The sequence below is a fragment of the Penicillium verrucosum genome (genome assembly GCF_028828655.1).
Source record: "Penicillium verrucosum strain IBT 35672 chromosome Unknown utg000002l_segment0_segment0, whole genome shotgun sequence".
NCBI classification, from domain to species: Eukaryota; Fungi; Ascomycota; class Eurotiomycetes; order Eurotiales; family Aspergillaceae; genus Penicillium; species Penicillium verrucosum.
In genome coordinates, this window is record NW_026643211.1 from 5,091,751 (window position 1) to 5,109,248 (window position 17,498).

General features: G+C 46.9%; 7 protein-coding genes across 7 annotated transcripts; 2 read left to right on the forward strand and 5 right to left on the reverse strand.

The window, feature by feature from the left end:
- Positions 1 to 77: 77 nt before the first annotated feature.
- Positions 78 to 308, reverse strand: N7516_007530 (uncharacterized protein; the record flags this gene model as incomplete). Its single annotated transcript, XM_057220250.1, has 1 exon — positions 78 to 308. The coding sequence occupies one exon, from the start codon at positions 306 to 308 to the stop codon at positions 78 to 80; it is 231 nt and encodes a 76-aa protein (XP_057074341.1).
- A 768-nt stretch (positions 309 to 1,076) lies between these two features.
- N7516_007531 (uncharacterized protein) lies at positions 1,077 to 1,433 on the forward strand (the record flags this gene model as incomplete). Its single annotated transcript, XM_057220251.1, has 1 exon — positions 1,077 to 1,433. The coding sequence occupies one exon, from the start codon at positions 1,077 to 1,079 to the stop codon at positions 1,431 to 1,433; it is 357 nt and encodes a 118-aa protein (XP_057074342.1).
- A 56-nt stretch (positions 1,434 to 1,489) lies between these two features.
- Positions 1,490 to 3,587, reverse strand: N7516_007532 (uncharacterized protein; the record flags this gene model as incomplete). The annotated part of the gene is made up of 3 exons (XM_057220252.1): positions 1,490 to 2,545; positions 2,861 to 3,416; positions 3,481 to 3,587. The coding sequence occupies 3 exons, from the start codon at positions 3,585 to 3,587 to the stop codon at positions 1,490 to 1,492; spliced, it is 1,719 nt and encodes a 572-aa protein (XP_057074343.1).
- A 3,323-nt stretch (positions 3,588 to 6,910) lies between these two features.
- N7516_007533 (uncharacterized protein) lies at positions 6,911 to 7,865 on the reverse strand (the record flags this gene model as incomplete). Its single annotated transcript, XM_057220253.1, has 2 exons — positions 6,911 to 7,721; positions 7,798 to 7,865. 2 exons carry the CDS (start codon positions 7,863 to 7,865, stop codon positions 6,911 to 6,913), a joined length of 879 nt encoding a protein of 292 aa, XP_057074344.1.
- Positions 7,866 to 11,151: 3,286 nt separating this feature from the next.
- On the forward strand, positions 11,152 to 12,387 carry N7516_007534 (uncharacterized protein; the record flags this gene model as incomplete). The annotated part of the gene is made up of 1 exon (XM_057220254.1): positions 11,152 to 12,387. The coding sequence occupies one exon, from the start codon at positions 11,152 to 11,154 to the stop codon at positions 12,385 to 12,387; it is 1,236 nt and encodes a 411-aa protein (XP_057074345.1).
- A 2,490-nt stretch (positions 12,388 to 14,877) lies between these two features.
- Positions 14,878 to 15,564, reverse strand: N7516_007535 (uncharacterized protein; the record flags this gene model as incomplete). Its single annotated transcript, XM_057220255.1, has 1 exon — positions 14,878 to 15,564. One exon carries the CDS (start codon positions 15,562 to 15,564, stop codon positions 14,878 to 14,880), a length of 687 nt encoding a protein of 228 aa, XP_057074346.1.
- A 547-nt stretch (positions 15,565 to 16,111) lies between these two features.
- N7516_007536 (ribosome biosynthesis protein MAK16) lies at positions 16,112 to 17,185 on the reverse strand (the record flags this gene model as incomplete). The annotated part of the gene is made up of 2 exons (XM_057220256.1): positions 16,112 to 17,009; positions 17,127 to 17,185. 2 exons carry the CDS (start codon positions 17,183 to 17,185, stop codon positions 16,112 to 16,114), a joined length of 957 nt encoding a protein of 318 aa, XP_057074347.1.
- Positions 17,186 to 17,498: the final 313 nt, after the last annotated feature.

Consider the following 17,498-nt stretch of genomic DNA (forward strand, 5'->3'; position numbering starts at 1 on the left):
TGTCACATAACTCTCTCATTGGCTAGAGCCTATTTTATCACCGCCTTCTTTATTTTCAATGCTGGAAAGATATGGTATTAGGCATCTTCCTTCGTAGCGGCGAGAAAGGCGATCACACCCACGGTAGTGACAGACTTCGAGTCGGCCAGAAGGGTTCGCAGCACATTGGACAACGCAGCACAGAGGACGCGAATAGCACAGCAGCCAGCGCTAACAACACAGCGCGCAGCGTACCAGCTAGGACGGCGAACGGTGTCTTGAGAATAGTCAGAAACTAGAAACTTAAGGCAAATTGTTTCACTCACCATTATCACGCAAGGTAATGACGAGAACGCGGGCAAGAATGTAGTTTCAGTTCAGCAACAGCTGGAGCGGCAACAGTTAGACTCGGCGATAACAACGACAACAGTGACATAATGATCAAGACGGCATATTTACCTCAGTGGCAGTGAGCAGTACAGGTAGGAGTAAGAGAGGGGTAAAGGCGAAGAAGAAGTTTGAAGAGTATGTAAACAAGTGATATATTGGAGATACTGTTTGTGAATTTGATAGTTGAGGCATTGAGATTTGATGCTTGCGAAGATGATTCGGTGGCTGTGGTATTGAGATCGGATGCTTGTGAAGAGGATGAATTGATAGCTGTGGTATCGAGTAAAGAGGATTTCATAGCTGTGGCACTGAGATCTGATATTTGCGATTCGATGTCTTTGGTAATTGCGAGTGAAGAGGGAGTCGATAATTTTGATTGGGTTGGTTTGTTTTGAGTGAATAGGATCGAATTTGCGTTCAGTTGGACCAGCTCTAAAAGGCTGGACTGTCCGAATTTGGGATCAATCGATGAGCACATCCAACCTCCTCCCCTCTCCTCGCCATTCCTTCCTGGTGACGACCCTCATTCAACCGAACACACCGATTCATAACCCAGACCAGACCTCTCGCCCTCTTCCTAATCACGACCTTTGATTAGCGTGTTTGCCCGCTTTCTGCACTGATACCAGTATCCCCGGCGCCTCCCCCTACCCTTCGCTGTTACGACATTGTCAATCCTCATACTTTTCCCTAGTTACCAACGCTGCATGCCTGAGTCGACACTGCAGGCTCTTATCGACACCGCACACTCATGTCGACGCCGCGGACTCATGTCGACGCCGCGGACTCATGTCGACGCCGCGGACTCATGTCGACGCCGCGGACTTATGTCGACGCTGTACTCTTGTCGACGCTGCGGACTCTTGTCGACGCTGCGGACTCTTGTCGACGCTGCGGACTCTTGTCGACACTGCACTCCTGTCGACACTGCACTCCTGTCGACAATGCAGTCCTGTCGACACTGCACTCCTGTCGACACTGCACTCCTGTCGACACTGCACTCCTGTCGACACTGCATTCCTATCGACACTGCACTCCTGTCGACAATGCACTCTGTGCCCTGAATATGCTTTCCCCTTCGACCACTGCAACCCCCTTTCATCCGTTTATCTTTCAGGAATCATGCCTTTTCCTCCTCCGTTTTTGCCCTCTTGTTCTCCTTTAGTTCTGCCCTTCTCTTTCTCTTCCTCGCCGCGGCGATCTCATTGTCCCTCTTCCTCGCTTCTGGGTTATCCCTTTTCTTTCTGGTTGTCTCCCTCTGCTTCTGGTTTGCCATGGTCTTCGTCTCTTGGTCCTTTATCCTCCGTTCTCTCCGTCTCTCGTTATCCCTCTTTCTTTTTTCTGGATCCGCCTTTCTCCTTCTCATCCGCTCTTTTCTCTTTGCGTTATAGATTTTCTTTTTCTCTGGGTCCTCCATCATCTTTTTGTAATTCTCCCTCCACTTTTCATTTCTGATATCCCTGGCCTCTGGCTTCTCCACTTTCACATTCCTTTTCCGCATATCCGCTCTCATCTTGTTGTACCTCTTCCTCGCATCCGGGTCCTCCATCATCTTTTTGTGCTGCTTCATTCTCTTCTCGCTATACTTCCTTCTCTCCTCCGGATCCTCCATTCGCTTTCTGTATAGCTCCCTCCGCCTCTCGGTATGTAAGCTCCGCGCCTTTGGGTTCTCCATTTTCTTTCTATACCACTCCTTCCACTCCTCAGTACGCCTCTTCAAGTACTCCGGGTCCTCTGTTCGATTTCTGAACAACTCCTTCTTCCTCTCAATGTTTGCTTTCAACGCACAGAGACCATAACACACAATGCGCCCTGACTTTTCACGGAATAATTGGTTATCCGGTCCATCATTTGCGCCGCATTGAGCACACCTGAATTCATATCCACTCTCAGGATTTTCTCGGTTCCATTTCAACTTTCCTTGTATCAAACAACAGGATATTCTCTCATTCACCTCCTCTTTGTTTGGTAACCTTCCCTTCCATTCGTTGAAATCATGGCACCACCCGTAGCGATAACGGCCGAGTGGGTTACCAGAGAATTCACAAAACCGTGTGAATTGGATATGAAGGGCTTCTTCAGTACCTTCCATCATCCTCCTATCTTTGCGAGATCCAGTCATCATCCCACAGTGAGCACAGGGTGACATCTCGTTGGCATCTGTATTGAAGAACCCCTGCACCAAAGGGAACGCCATGTTCAACCCCGAAGTGTCTCTCCCTCAAGGAATACCAATCCTCTCTCGGATCTCCTCAACGAGGGACCAAGCACTGGGTCTGACATATAGGTTAGAGAACATCGGCTTGTCCAAAGTCCCCAGCATGATAATAAACAACCCTTCCAGAAGATTGAGATACCCTCGTTCGATAGGAGTATCGAAAGCCGCCAGAACCCGAGTATAGGCTGTTTTTCCTTGCCGAAGTTTTCTGTATAGAAGTGACCCCCTATACCTTAACCATGTTTTTGGTTCCTTGTGCGTCCTAATTCGAACCTGAATTTTGATGCTCGATCCCACGTATATTGCGATAATGAGGTCACCATCAATGGTTTCATCCTCTACCACAATAAACACGTATATTCCCATCCGGCCTTCCGTGTCCGCATCAGGCAATTCAAGCCAATCTTCCAGAGTAAACGAATCCTTCTCGAACAAATTTTGTACCTCCCGTGGAATTGCCTTCATCAGCTGTTGCATGATCCAGTCAACATCAACGCGACCCAATAGGTGCCAGTAGGATAGACATAAATGCCTTTCTTCCAAATCCAGATTTAACAGGTTGGTACCTCTGCTGTACTCCTGTAGATATTGGATTGTGGCCCGCATTGTTAGTTGAAGCCGGTCACTGATGACCTCGTCTTCAAACTCCGGATCATCCTGGCTGTCAGGGATGACAATCTCCCCACGGACGATATCCACGTCTTTGTCCTCCGGTCCACTAGCAATGTCCCCCCACACATCTCCGATCTCATCGTCCCTCAGACCCAGTGAATCCTCCTCAATGTTTTCGTCCTCGTCCAGCATAAGGTCCATATCCATATCCTCATCGCTGCAATCGCCCACATTGATCCCCAATTCACCTATGTCGCCCTCTTCTACATCCCCCCAACCACCTCTGGGTCATGATCTTTATCGTCGCCGTGGTTGCCCACATTGACTTCAGAATCAGATCCACCAGAAGCTCTCCCATCTGGGCCACGACCGCCGTGGTTGCCCACATTGACTTCAGAATCGAGTTCACCAGTAGCCCTCCCATCCCATCTGGGTCACGACCTTTATCATCGCCGTGGTTTCCCACATTGACTTCAGAATCGAATTCACCAGATCGATACTTGTTATCAGTTGCCGAAGGGGGACTGCCCAGCAGAGGGTCTCATAGCAGGGCGATGTAATCTTTCAGGAGAAACAGGACTGCAACCTGTGATGGAGGAACCGGTTATATCGTTTCTCTGCTGAAAGCGACTTGCAGGTCTGATTCCCGTGGGAGAGGAGCGAGGTTCAGTCGCAGAGACAGTAGGTTTCCGCCGGGGGAGGGTTAGGATTGATGGCGCTAGTTATGGACGAAGGCGGTGCTATGGTTTCATTCTCTGTTGATGCGGAGCGAAGGGACCCAGTGGCAGTGGGATTTTGTGGTGCAGATGTATGGCTATCCTGAGTTTCGCCGCCACTAGGACCGGGGGTATGAGGAGCTGACGGGGTACGATGTTTTGCGAACCAAGTGGCACATCTCCTGGACACATGGGCGAAAAAGGAAACAGGGTGATCATTGTCGGGGGGGGCAGACTCGAACCTTCTGCAGACATGCTTACCATATACGCCAATTTCAATTTGAATTTAGCGTATTGTATTGAACATGTAATGGCGATGCAATCCAGATGGAAGTATAATGGAGAAAACACTGTGTGGATTGACTGTCTCGCACGAGGAGAGGAGGAAGAGAAGGGAAGGAAAGAGCGAGCTATCATTATATAGGTTCCATCACACTTTGATGCCTCAGGCATCCAACAACATGTATAGCTGAATTCTTCCTCCTTCATCTACCCTCTACTCTCTACAATACAATTTAATTCAATTTAACTCAAATTAATTCAAATTAATTCAAATTCAGATTCACTTCAGATTCAATTCGGATTCACGTCAAATTCAATTCAATTTACTTTAAAATCCCTCCAACAATTTGCTGACTAGGAAGGGAAAGGGGGAGGCACTAGTTATAGCTCCACCACTAGGTTCGTGGCACTGACTCCTGCCTTGGACTTTTGCAACGCATATTGTATATGCTCTAAACCTTTGCCGACGACAAGCGGAGGCGGGAAGCACAGAATCATTAGGGGTAACCGCGGCAGTGCCAGGCAAATCAAAACTCGTAGACGCATGACTGGTCAAAGAAGAACCAGTTACATTCCTCCTCTCCTTCTCTCCAATGACATCCTCCTCCACCACTTCACCGGTATACTAGTCTTCTTCTGCAACGATCGATTCAATCCAAATTCCATCAATTCGTTGAGTATTTTCATCTGATTCTTGCTTGTGGCTGAGTATAGTACTAACAAGGTTCCAAAGTTTTAGATTCATATATACAATGTCTCGCTCGTTGCGTGCGCTTCCTCCCGGGAGCGTCGAGTACCTGCGTACATACTCAATGGCACTACCTAGTCGATGGAGGGGCCCGTGCCCTGCCCGGAGAGGGCACACGCTGATACACCCCTTAAGTTACTGTATAACGATACAATTGCATTGAACTGAGGTAGAAATGAATTATATTGGACTTAAAAATAAGTGATGTTGAAGTAAGATAGATAGTTACCCGGAATTCTGCCGGAATTCCCCGCCGGAGCGGGCTATCCGTTAACCCGAGGTCCCTGCTCGCCACAACTCTTACACTAACTAGTTAACTAGTTAGTTCATGACTTGTGGAACAAAAACAAGGTCCTGCCCGGGTTCGAACCGGGGTTTCTGGTATTCATTTTATTTCAAAAACCAGAGTGATAACCTCTACACTACAGAACCAATTTTTTAATGTAATTATCGTAACAAGTTTAATATCTTCAACTTGCATTAACATTGTGTGGGTAGGAAAAGTGGTGAGACGATATTGATATGGGCGGCTGACGGGAAGAGATAAGATAAGCATATGCCACCCGTGGACGTGTCGTACCGGTCAACTCGGGTCAGCTGACCTCGGGAACTGCGGAAGGAACTGCGGAAGGTGGCAGCCTAGATCGATGCCTGAGAATGCAGAATAAGGCAGAAATAAACCCCAGTGTATGTTGTATGGGCGCAAATTTTGCTAGTATTTTACCAATATTACCAATATAACACTTCTAATACAATATAATAGGTCGCAATATATTATTTACTTTTCTAGAATCTATCATTAAATTGCACGAATGGGGGCGGTAACAACGGCTCTGATCGATTGCTCCACCCCATTCAACAAAATCTCCCCGAGAAACTAGGCTTCTTTTGTCTCCATATTTTCATCTACAAAGAAGCTTGACCTATCACGAAGTTCCTCATTGGGTTGTTGAGGCGAGATTGGCCAACTATGCAAACAGTGTGGTATAAACTAACTTTGGGTGTCTCGGTGGCTTCTCAAGAAGGGTGGTTTGATTGATTGACTTCAATTTGGGGGAAACATGTATGTACCTTGAACAGTGTCTAGATAATACATTGAAATTGTCTATACCATAAAACTTTCCGAGTAATGCGAATGCACTGGGGCTACTGGTACTTATGTTGGATTCTCTGACACTGACCTCTCCAATTTTATCAGAAGATATAACGTCAGTCCAAACCACCCGCCAAAACCCCGACCCAAATACCTAAACGGGTACCTGTTAAAATCTGCAAAAGCAAAAAACCGTTGACCTGTCGATTTGCATTTAGTTATGCCGTATTTTTTAACGAAGTGTTCTGTACCGCTGAAGGATTCGACCCGAGGTTTAACCTAGAAACCTTAAGCGGAGCATCGAGTTTGTAGACCAAGGCACCAGGCCCAGTTCCTGGTGGTGTTGATCCTATCAGGCACCCATACCCTACCAGCCCACATAGCCTAGCTATCTTGGCGGATGTTAAGGATCGCATGAATACTAAGTAGTGGGTCATACATACCATCTCTGGCCCCTGAAAATTATTCCTGTTGTGGCCTCGAATAGGACTATCGGGGCTGCGTATGTCACAATTTTCCGAAAATTCGCCAAACTATTAGGGCCCACTTGTTCAATATCAGGCGGTAGTTTTTCTGTTTTAGGATAGGCTGAGTTGAAGACATGGCGAATAGTATCGGACCATTGCAAGGCCGCTTAGAACGACGTACTTCCGGAGAGAGTCTCATGCTGCTTCGACTCGACCGGTAATGTGAGCAATCGCTCAACCTGACGTTATATAAAATTGGAGAGGTCAGTGTCAGAGAATCCAACATAAGTACCAGTAGCCCCAGTGCATTCGCATTACTCGGAAAGTTTTATGGTATAGACAATTTCGATATATTATCTAGACACTGTTCAAGGTACATACATGTTTCCCCCAAATCGAAGTCAATCAATCAAACCACCCTTCTTGAGAAGCCACCGAGACACCCAAAGTTAACACGAGAGTGTACAACCAAGTCTCCAATTTTGTAGTGTCCTCAGAAACAGGCTCCATCAGTGCCATACAAGTCCGAAGTCGATCCAAGATCGAACTCTTCCTCACAGTAATCTCGAACCCAGCCCGAGTCATCGTAGCAATGCGATATTGCCGGCGAGTCTTGCGGTCAATCGTAAAAAGAGCGAACTCTTCGTTACCTAGAGAACCGGATGCCGCACTCCCATTTTCAGAGAGTACCCGTTTTTCCCACTGCATAATCATCCTGCACTGCTCGGGGTTGGTTGTGCCTTCTTTTTCAATGACGAATCTGTAACAAGTGTCCTTCCCAGGTCCTGCTGAGTTGGCGCCGACTTGCCAGATGCATTTTGTGTCGCGGAAGTGGATTGATGAGGTGGGGTTGTCGTTGCTTGATGCTTGGCATATTGCAGCGACGATATCCTTTCCTTGAACATTGTTTGACTGTGTATCTTGCCCTTGGAGACGGTCTTGTCTATATGGCTGCTTATTGGTGATATATGGCTCATTGAGGGTTGCATAAATATCCCTCGTGCCGAGCTTTAGGGGTTGCGGGAAATCTTTGGTTAATTTTGACCTGCGAAGTGGTGGCTGCCATATCTCCAGTATAGGCACTGGTCGGTGGTTTGGACGTAGTTGTTGGAGTTGAACGAGTAGTTTGGGACTGAGTCGAAGTATTTGGCTTGATTTTGTGGGTGGCAGGGCTATTTGGAACTTGGCCTGGATTTTGATGGGCTGAGATGATGGCCTAGGGACGAATTAGACATAATTCTTGGTAGAACGAAATAAATGCGCGCTTCTTCTTTAGAAGTATTATTACATACTGTTCTTCGCTGGCTATGTCACTGCCATAATTTTGAATAGTACCCGGGGTCTCCGTGGTGAAGTCCATATCCCGTGTCTACCACATTTGGAGGGTTAAAACAAACTCAGAAAAGGTTTAAAATAAGATAAACGGCCGAGAGCTAAAAAGTCTTAAAGGAAGGTCTCAGTATAAATACATAGTTAGTTAGCGTTGGCCTTACAGCTGCACTCGTACCAGCGAGAATGAAATAGGCTACATCCAGCAAATCTAAAACTGTGACACACACAGGAGGTTTACCACGTTTTAAGATATACTTGATTGCCTACGGCATTTGACACACACGGACTACTATTTATAAATCGATTCTAAACATGAATGGCAGATTGATAACTAGTTAACCGTTTTTAATAACCACATCCAGGGTCCCTTGGCGGGTGGAGAGTGGATCCAGGACCCTTCGGTTAGGTTCCGGTAACCTAACTAGAGGACCTCGATTCGATGATTGACTTTTTTCTTTTGTGTCTGTTCTGGTACGTAGCCTGTAATTCACTTCCTTTCGCCAATTCTGGTCGCCACCCCTGCCTTGTTCTATCGCAGCGACGGTGCTGCGCTCATCGAGAAACAAGCGGTACGCCATACGACTTGTCGGAGCTTGGCATTCACCCCTATCCAATCGCATAAAAGCTCTACAGACATGTCCACCGTTCGGCCTAAATACGAAAGCGGAAAAAGGACAGTTTAATTACGTGATGTGTGTGGAGCGGTTTTTCAATGGTCCGGTACTCCGTACAGTTAGCGGTGTCTTGAACTCAGACTCAGCATATCCTAGTGTTCCAAGGATACAAATTAGTTATCATCCTGATCTTGAACAAGTGGGCCCTAATATTTTGGAGGATTCTCGGAAACTTGTGATATAGGCAACCATTTATTCGTTTAGTATTGCGACGACCCTATCAAATGCCACAGCAAGGATCTGCATGGTATGATCCACTATCTAGTGTTGATGCGATCAACATCTGCCAGGACAGCCATGCTATAGGCAGCCTCGGTCATTGTGGGCGCTATGGAGGTTATATGTATGTACTCCGTACTCCGTATTGCAAAAAGAAATGTCTCATCAATTACTCCCCACACCCACGAAGTCGTTGATAGCTAAAAGCACCTGAGGCAGGCGCAGCTGAATGAGGCCAAAGAATCGAGCTATGATATGTTGTTGATCCCCACCCCTCCCAATAAAGGGCGTCCTTTAATGTTTAACTCTGTTTATATATGGAAATATCTGCTTTAGATCCTAAATGCTCCATTGCTACGTTACTACATTTGCCGAGGCGTTGTTAGTGCTTCGGGATTCTCGTGATATTCCGCGAATAGCGGCTTGATCAATTAGGTTTGAGCTACGTATTTAAGATTGAAAAGATTGAGAAAACCGGTAGCCCGAGGGTACCTTGGATAAGATGATTTAAAAAAAGTATACAAAATAAAATAAAATAAACAAAGAACAAACAAACAAAACAAGAAGAAGGTCGGTCCGTCGTGGCATCAATTTTCTTTTTTCTTTTATTTTTTTTATTGTAAAGACTGCGGCGGGGATGCGGCAGCGGCACATGCATATAAGTTGGCGAGGGGGAAGAGGAACCATCTCGATATCATCATCCACCAACGTTGCCGTTGATGGCGCGGTAGAGTTGTTGGCCGCAGGGGGGGTTGATTGCCGCGGGGAGTTGGTCGGCGGCGGCGGGGTTGGTGTTTGTGGGCTTGAGGATTCCACCGGGAAGCATCGAGGCCACTGTGAGTTAATCATCTCATGAGAGATATCAACGGTGGTTGCTATAGTGAGATCCCCTATAAAATAAAAGCTAAGGATAGTGTAGGGTTTAAGTTTCGAAATAATATCTTTATATTAAATGTGCTTCCATACTAACGGGAGATTGCGGTTAGGGACTTGAAAAATAAATCAAAGTCAATCTGAAGTGAATCTGAACTGAATCTGAACAGAATTGTATTGTAGAGCTACTATCCCAATTGTACATTCTAAATAATTCCCATATACTTTCGCATTGACGATCCGGAAACAAGATACTGCTCTGCATATTTATCTGTCGGAAGATTTGAATCGCCCACATCAAACGGGATATCTCCTCTGGGGTAGAGCGGAATGGGTTTTGACAGAGATAGAGATGAATTCAAGGGTATTGGACTGAAGTCCAATACAATACTTGATATAAAGACTGTCATTGCGCTTCATCAGTAATGCCTATAAGTAAATTGCATCACCATTCCAATCTTCCAGAATAGAAAGAAAAGTCTATGATTTCGCCGAATCTGGGGACCCAATGAATGAGCATGTTTCTTATGATCCATGGATACCTAATATAACCCAAACCCCCACCCCCTTATTAGCCTCTCTCCACCGGACAAATGTGTGAATTGACTAGCTTAAATTATTTGAGCTTGATAAGTGGGTGGTCATTATTATCTCTGAAACATTTCTATGGTGAACGTTTCATTCTATTTAGTTATTCCAGTACTAAAATCACATCACACTTCGTTTTAGTATCCGCTCCAACACCATCGCAGCCCCCCATCCAGGCACACTTTGACCTACAAGGTTAATCCTCCAATTATTATGTCGACTGCGACATATATATACCTTCGACTACTTATGCCCAGTCACCTTAAGTACACGTTGGATATTGTGAGGATGTCCCATGTAAGTTGGATAGTCTAATGGTAGGGCTTGTGAAATGCCAATCCATCTTATTTTATGTGGGGATAACATGACGTGAGTTTGATAATGATAGGACATTAATGAATAACGGATTGTCTTTAAACAATTGCTAAAACAATGGGGCTCGTTAATTAACTCAGATGCTTAAGCACGCTTTGTTCGAAGACGAGTTCGAAGTCGACCTGGCCCTATTCCTAACAGTGTTGATCCTATAAGGAGGTTGCATAAAGGAGCGTGTTTTTATTTGGTGTCAGAATTTGTTCCCGACATATCTCCACTTCATCCACTTGTTTCCAGCCATGGAAAAGAATATCATTTTCGTAGTGGCCTTTGTTAGAACTGCCGTCGCAATACTGCAGGACCAGGTTTACATTTTCCCCGAAGTTTCTCTAACCTACTTCGGGTGGAGTACATCTGTTTGAATATGTGTAGATCAAAGTGCCATTTCGTCTCCCTGCTTGAAACACTAGCTTGGGTTTCGTTTTAAAATATAGCGAATAATGTCGAGTCGTATATGGGTAGTCGCCATGTTGTCGGTTATTTATAGATATAAAAATTATCAGTGTATGTCTTAACGAACCAAATGGGAATCCTTATATAAAGAGAGACCTTACTCAATCCTCCTTTTCAGTTAAACCCACAGAGATGAGCGACTCAGGCGAGGTGCGTTCGACTGATATGATTGCCGACCCGGTAGTTCATTACCTCAGTATCTTCAAACATGATGTTATTCCACTTTTACTATCCTTTTTCTACCTACTTTCCGTAGGTTCTGTATTTTTCGATGCCGTTCATTATATGCTCCACGGATGCAACAAATCCTCCCATCCTTTCCTTCGATACCTATCACGGATCCACCGTTTCCACCACCTCTACTTCACACGACATCTGAAGTTCGACAAAAAATATCTTCAGCAGAATCGATTCCAAGCCTTACCGCTTGAATTAGTCCTTCAAATCATTGGAACCGCACTAGGGTATATCTTTGCCAGTTTGGTGACGCCCAAGGGCGTCATTTGGATCACAAGAAATCAGCTTTGGATTACGATTATCTTCCAAATTCTAAGAACCACGTTTGTGATCCTTTCAAGTGGCCGCGACACAAACCATATCACCTACCAAACGCCCCCGAAGGACACCAACTGGTTATTTGTGGGCCCGGAGTTTCACTCGCTCCATCATATCTACCCGGATCGTTATATGGGTTCGTTTGTCAAAACCTTCGACTGGATTTGGGGTACTGCCTACTCCTTCAAGGGCAAGCGCATTGCAATCACCGGAGGAAACGGAGCATTCGGCCAGGCAATCGTGAAAGAGCTCGAGCGTGAGGAAAGGGGGAGCTGTATTCGCAAGTTGAAATTCGGTACTGATTGGGATCACCATCACTTTGAAAAGGCACTCCCAATACTTTCCAACTCCGACATTTTGATCCTGGCTCACGGCTCTAAAGGCGAGGACGCAGTTGAGTCGAATTGCAATGCAGCTATTCGACTTATCAAATTATTCAAGGAGCACAGAGTGGCCAACCCAGCCTGCCCGACGCTCCCGGAGGTATGGTACGTTGGCAGCGAAATTGAGCTCCATCCAGCTTGGGGAAATAAAGAATTACAACGTTACTCTCGGTCAAAACGATTGTTCCTACCGCAGGCTCGTTCCTTTTTTGATGACCCTGATATCATTTACCGTCATATCGTGCCCTCCGCATTTCACTCACCCATGGGGGCTGCTGTGTTATCTGCTGACTGGGCAGCTAAGTGTGCGATCTGGTGGATCCGACGAGGTGCCAGATATATTCCCGTTACATATACGGGAATTGCGTGGCTGAACTATTTCAAATTTATGTATCGTATTCCTTACGCTAAGGATACGGATAAAATCTAAACTTCTGACTCTTTCACTGTCTGTTGGGTTTATATAGATGTTAACCAATGAATTGCATTGAATGGGAGCTTAACTATACACTTAATACATTCCAGACATAGCATGTATGTTGAAAACATATGGCCGGACTACGATTAGTTCTCGTCCAGCCGTGATATAGTAACCGTAATTGGTTTATTCTGACCACAAGGATTGTGGATATTATTCCTCTCTTTTAATATGAGACAAGAAATAGTTTCCAATGTCTATTTTTGTAGATTCCCACTCTTCTTTTTAAGTTTCTTTTTAGGTAGAACCGCGGAGAAAGGCAGGAAAAGACCGAGTTTCTGAAACATTTTTGACTAAAACTCCCGCTGAACTCCACCGGACCCTGGTCACCTCCCGACGAACTCTCGGATATCCCACCGGAATGTTAGTAATACGGGCTTTAGAATCCCTGTTGACGGAGCGAGCGGAAGGCAGCAGCCAGGAAGTCTCCTCGACTGGGAACCACCTCGTGAGTGGTGGGGCGGGGTTACTGACACATTTCCCCCTGACTTTTTGAATAAAATGTCGATGGAGGCAGCGTAGATACTCAGTGTAGAAAAGAAAACGTTCTCGACGACAAATTTCATCAAACATAATAGTGGTCGGATGATAGACCACAGTCATCTAACAAGCTGATTGTCGGATTTATGGAGTCGTCGGTCATCGTACTTCATGAATCTGCAACGAAAAAGGTTGGGTTGAAAAGACGGATGGCAAGGGGCGACTTGATCGGCCCACTGAGCTGTACGAAATGAGGTGTTCGGTCCACCCCCAGACTCTTTGAAACCATAGTATCTCGCTCAACTAGCTCATCCAATGCGGTGGTAAAGTCCCATGCCTCTTTCACCCCTACATGTATGTCTGTTTGTTATTTAGGAGTGTGGCTATTGAGAAATAAGGGCACAAACGAGACTTGAGCGATGTATCAAAGGTGTGATCTCTTATCAAGCTCTTCCTTGGTTGGAGCCTTGGTGGAACGATTCCCAAATAAGAGAAACTCCAGTTGGGAACCTATGATGGCGGTGTTGGAAAGCTACCAGGTTGATAGCAAAGACCAAGGGATTCACAGCAAGACACGAGAAATGTCTCAGGGAAGAAGCAGAGGATAAGGACCGAAGGAAAACAAAAGCAAAGTCAAAGGCTTAAGAGAGTAAAGAATGAGAACTGGAGCCACAAGAAGACGTGAGAGAAAAAATAAACTCGGCGAGCAGGTGAAGAAGAGTGGGAGACGAGATACGGTCCTCATTTTTAGATATAAACCTAGCCAAGGACGGCAATACCACTGTAGAACCCAAGTGTCAGACCAACCCGCTGCATCGACTCCATCATGCGCGTTAGGTTGAACGTAACGACAAACGAGCGCAGGAACAAGTTAGCGTCGGCGGTCGTCTTTCCATACGAACGCAGGTACGTAGGGAAGACTCGCGGAAGACACGACCCACGTAAAGCAAGCGTACGAGCCGAAGAATCCCATATACAATAGAGATGAAGTGAATCGTGTGTCATCACAGCTGATGTCGTCCATTCTAGGGAACACAATAGCCAATCTGTGAAATTAGCCATCAGGTCTGGCAGATCAGCAATGCTTTCAAATGTTGTTCATATCGTCCACGACTACTTCTGCAATCTTCCCGGCTTGCCGTTGTGTCGCCACATATCACAGTATACCCGGATTGATGGACAGAGTGAATCCTGGGAAGAGAACCATCCCGATACTCGAGCCGAATATATCAATTGCTCGACAAAAAAGAAGTTTCATGTCACATGGGTGACATCCCGGACCTAATCCGGCACTTGAAAGACAATAGGACTCGGTATGCAACTGGATTGGGGTCCCCATAAAGAGGATTACCCTATAACGACATTTAAAGGAAAACAGTAGGGGAGATATCATGACTTCTTCGGTCAACTATGTTTCAAATCTGGGCTTGGTACCATCGACTGTTCTGATTTGGCCAATGACTGCAAATCAACTTCCGAGATGCTTATGTTCCGTTCTCCTGTTGTATAGGCTCAGATCATCATAGCCCCTCAAACACGATATGGCCCTCGTCCGGGGTTAGTAAAATGCGGGATGTTCCCAGCGCAAGCCGAGATGATCATTCGTTGCCTGTTTCTTGAGGTTGGTGGCTGCCGCTAAGCAATTGTGGGGAGGCCGTCGCATATCATGGCCCATTAGGCGATAGGCCTATCGATGGTAAGACTGAATCGAGCCCGTAAGAGTCTTGAGGAATTTACCCTAATATATCCCGGAGACGTGGTGGGAAAGGTCAAATCAGCAATTCTCTGCGAATTCTCGAAGATACTACAATATAATACTATGACGTATCGTATTCGGTACTCCAGGAATCACTTGACGATTGAATGGAATTTACCCTTAAGATATATGTACTCGGTAAACATTGGACATGAAATAACTCCCGACGCCATGCTCTCCACCATGCAATGTAAGCCTCTACACTCTCACCGTCTTCCAGACATTCCAACAGGCTTCCGGACACTGGGGTCAACATGGGGACTAGGGGATCTTCCTCCCTGTAATCTGGCTCGCAGTCGGTCCTGGGCTGAACCACCACCCGATCCAACACGATCAAGATTCGGACGAGTCTGGGCAGACTGACTCGAGCCAGCTCGCTGACTGGGCAATGGCCGCCCTCCAGATGGACTGGGGGAGCCCGATGCAGCAGGCGAATGGGACTGAGAAAGTGTAATGGCCGGACCTGATGGCGCACTGTTGGCCGAGGCGAGCGGTGGTGCTGTGCCACCACGTCCGCGACGAAGACTAGCTGTCTGCGGGACCGGTCCTTGAGATGAGGGAGAATCACCCCATAGATCACCTAGACCGCCGCCCCGGCCGGCGTTTTGGTTGGTGGGCGCTTGGTTGTAGCCACCGGAGGGTAGTTGTGAAGTCGCAATCTGGCGGGAGGGGGCCGGAGCTGGACCCTTGGGATCTTGGGGGAGCCATGGTGGGAACGGACGGCCCTTTTCGGTGTAGTAGGCGCGAAGGGCGTTGGAGATGTGGGAGCAGTCTTCATTGTCAGGGTCGTCTCCTTCGTCGCCTAGGGTAATGGCACGGCGAAGGTTGGTGAGCCGGGAGCCCAGGCCAGAAATGGCCGAAGAGGTGGTAAAGGATGAGAGGTACGAGCTCATATTGTAGCAGCGGAGTAGTGTGGTTGAGTAATGCGCGGTCTGCAAAATGGTAGCTTCGATGCGGGGTGGGATGGACGCGGAGTTGGAGATTTACTCGCGGGGACCCAATGCAAGAGATTCAGGGTTAAAGAGTTGGATAAGATCTGACAATGATTGCAATAGATTATTAAGGGGAATATTAACAGAAGAACCGGCTCCTGGAGTGAGGTGAAGTTGTTCAAGGGAAAATGGAGCGCAATGACAGCGGCATTCATTGAGCCACGTGATCACGTGTTTCACCTAAATAAAGCAACAAGTCAGGTCTTGTCTCAAATAAATTATGTTCAGGCATCTCAGGAATAAAAGAGATATCGAGCAGTACAATTAAAGAGAAATATTGAAATAGACATTGGAAGATCTAGGATCGTGAGTTGTAGTGGATGCGAAATAGCAGGGTATGATGCCCGATCACTAGCACAGAATAAGAATATAAAACAGAAGAATTGACAGCCCAAACGCCATGCAAGATCAGGTAAACTTTTCCCAAATCCTCTTAACATCGACAAAATCATGCCATGAGCTGGTCCTTGCCAGCACCCTCGGTCTCGTATTCGATCTCGATGCGAGGACCCTTCTTGCGAGGCTTCGCCTGAGGAGCAACATGCTTCCTCTTGGCGCTGGGCTTGGGCTTCTTCTCATCCTCGCTAGCCTCCTCATCGTCCTCGCTATCGTCATCATCACTCTCATCTTCGTCGTAATCGCTGGAGTCGGCTGAGTCGACACCCAGCCAATCCTCCATATCCTCGAGGTCCTCCTCCTCATCGAGATCGCTGACGTACTCGACCTCACCAACACCCTCTTCTTCCTCCTCCTCGAGCTCCTCGCCGTCATCCATGTCCACATCACGCTCACCATCACCAGCCCGCTCAAGACCACGGAGAACCTTCTTCCAGATACCCTCCTCGACATTGAGTGGCCGGTCACCGTAAGCACCGCTGCGCAGACGCTCAATAAGCTCACGCTCAATGGCTCTCTCGACCTTGGCGGCAGACTCGGCCTTACGCTCACGAGTCTCCTCACGACGGCGAACCTTCGGTGCCAGCTTGGGCACAACCTTCTCTCCGAGACGCTCGTCCTCTTTGGCAATGTTCTTCATACGAATATTGACCTGCGTCAAGCGGGTGAGACGCTGTTTGCACTTGTGGGTCAAGAACTTGGGCCAGTAGATAAGGCGCTCATCGACTTGCTCGAGAGCCTTGGCGTAGTTGGAAGATAGGCGCACACGCTCCCACCATTTGCTAGGCATGTGGGCTCGTTCAACGGTCTTCATATACAGGTACATGACGCCTGTTTCAGGATCGCTTCGCACCGTCGCATACCGCGAGTTGGCAAGTGGGCACGACTGGCGATTGCACAGACCGCTGACGTTGTATTCATTACGGCAGAAGTTTTGGTCTTTCGTCGTCCTATATGGAAGGTTGGAATGGTTAGTGGAAGGTTCTTGTTTTTTTTTTTGGTCCAGGTATAATGGAGATAAAAGGTTCTGCGGACTGGATAGCCAAGGAGTTAAGAGTAATACTCACTTGAGTTTGTAGGAGCAGAATTGCTGGTTGATCACCTGCCAGACAATTTCGTCAGACATGATGGGCGAGGAATTGGCAACCGGAAAAGTGGTTGGTCCTTCAGTCTATGCAGCAGATGCTTGACCCCGAAGAAAAAAAAAGATTCCATATGTGTTGACCGCCTTCCTCAGTAGGCTGGTCACGTGTTTGCTTATCGATTGCGCGCAACATCATTGGATAGCCCCGGGTATCCGCTTGCTAAGATTGGCATCTACTACCAACCAACTAACTATGTAACAACCCATAGTTAACTAATATCCATATGCGATGTTCTTGCATGTATGGCTCCAAGAGTGGAACTAGAATAATTGGCCAATTCAATAGTGGGGAAGT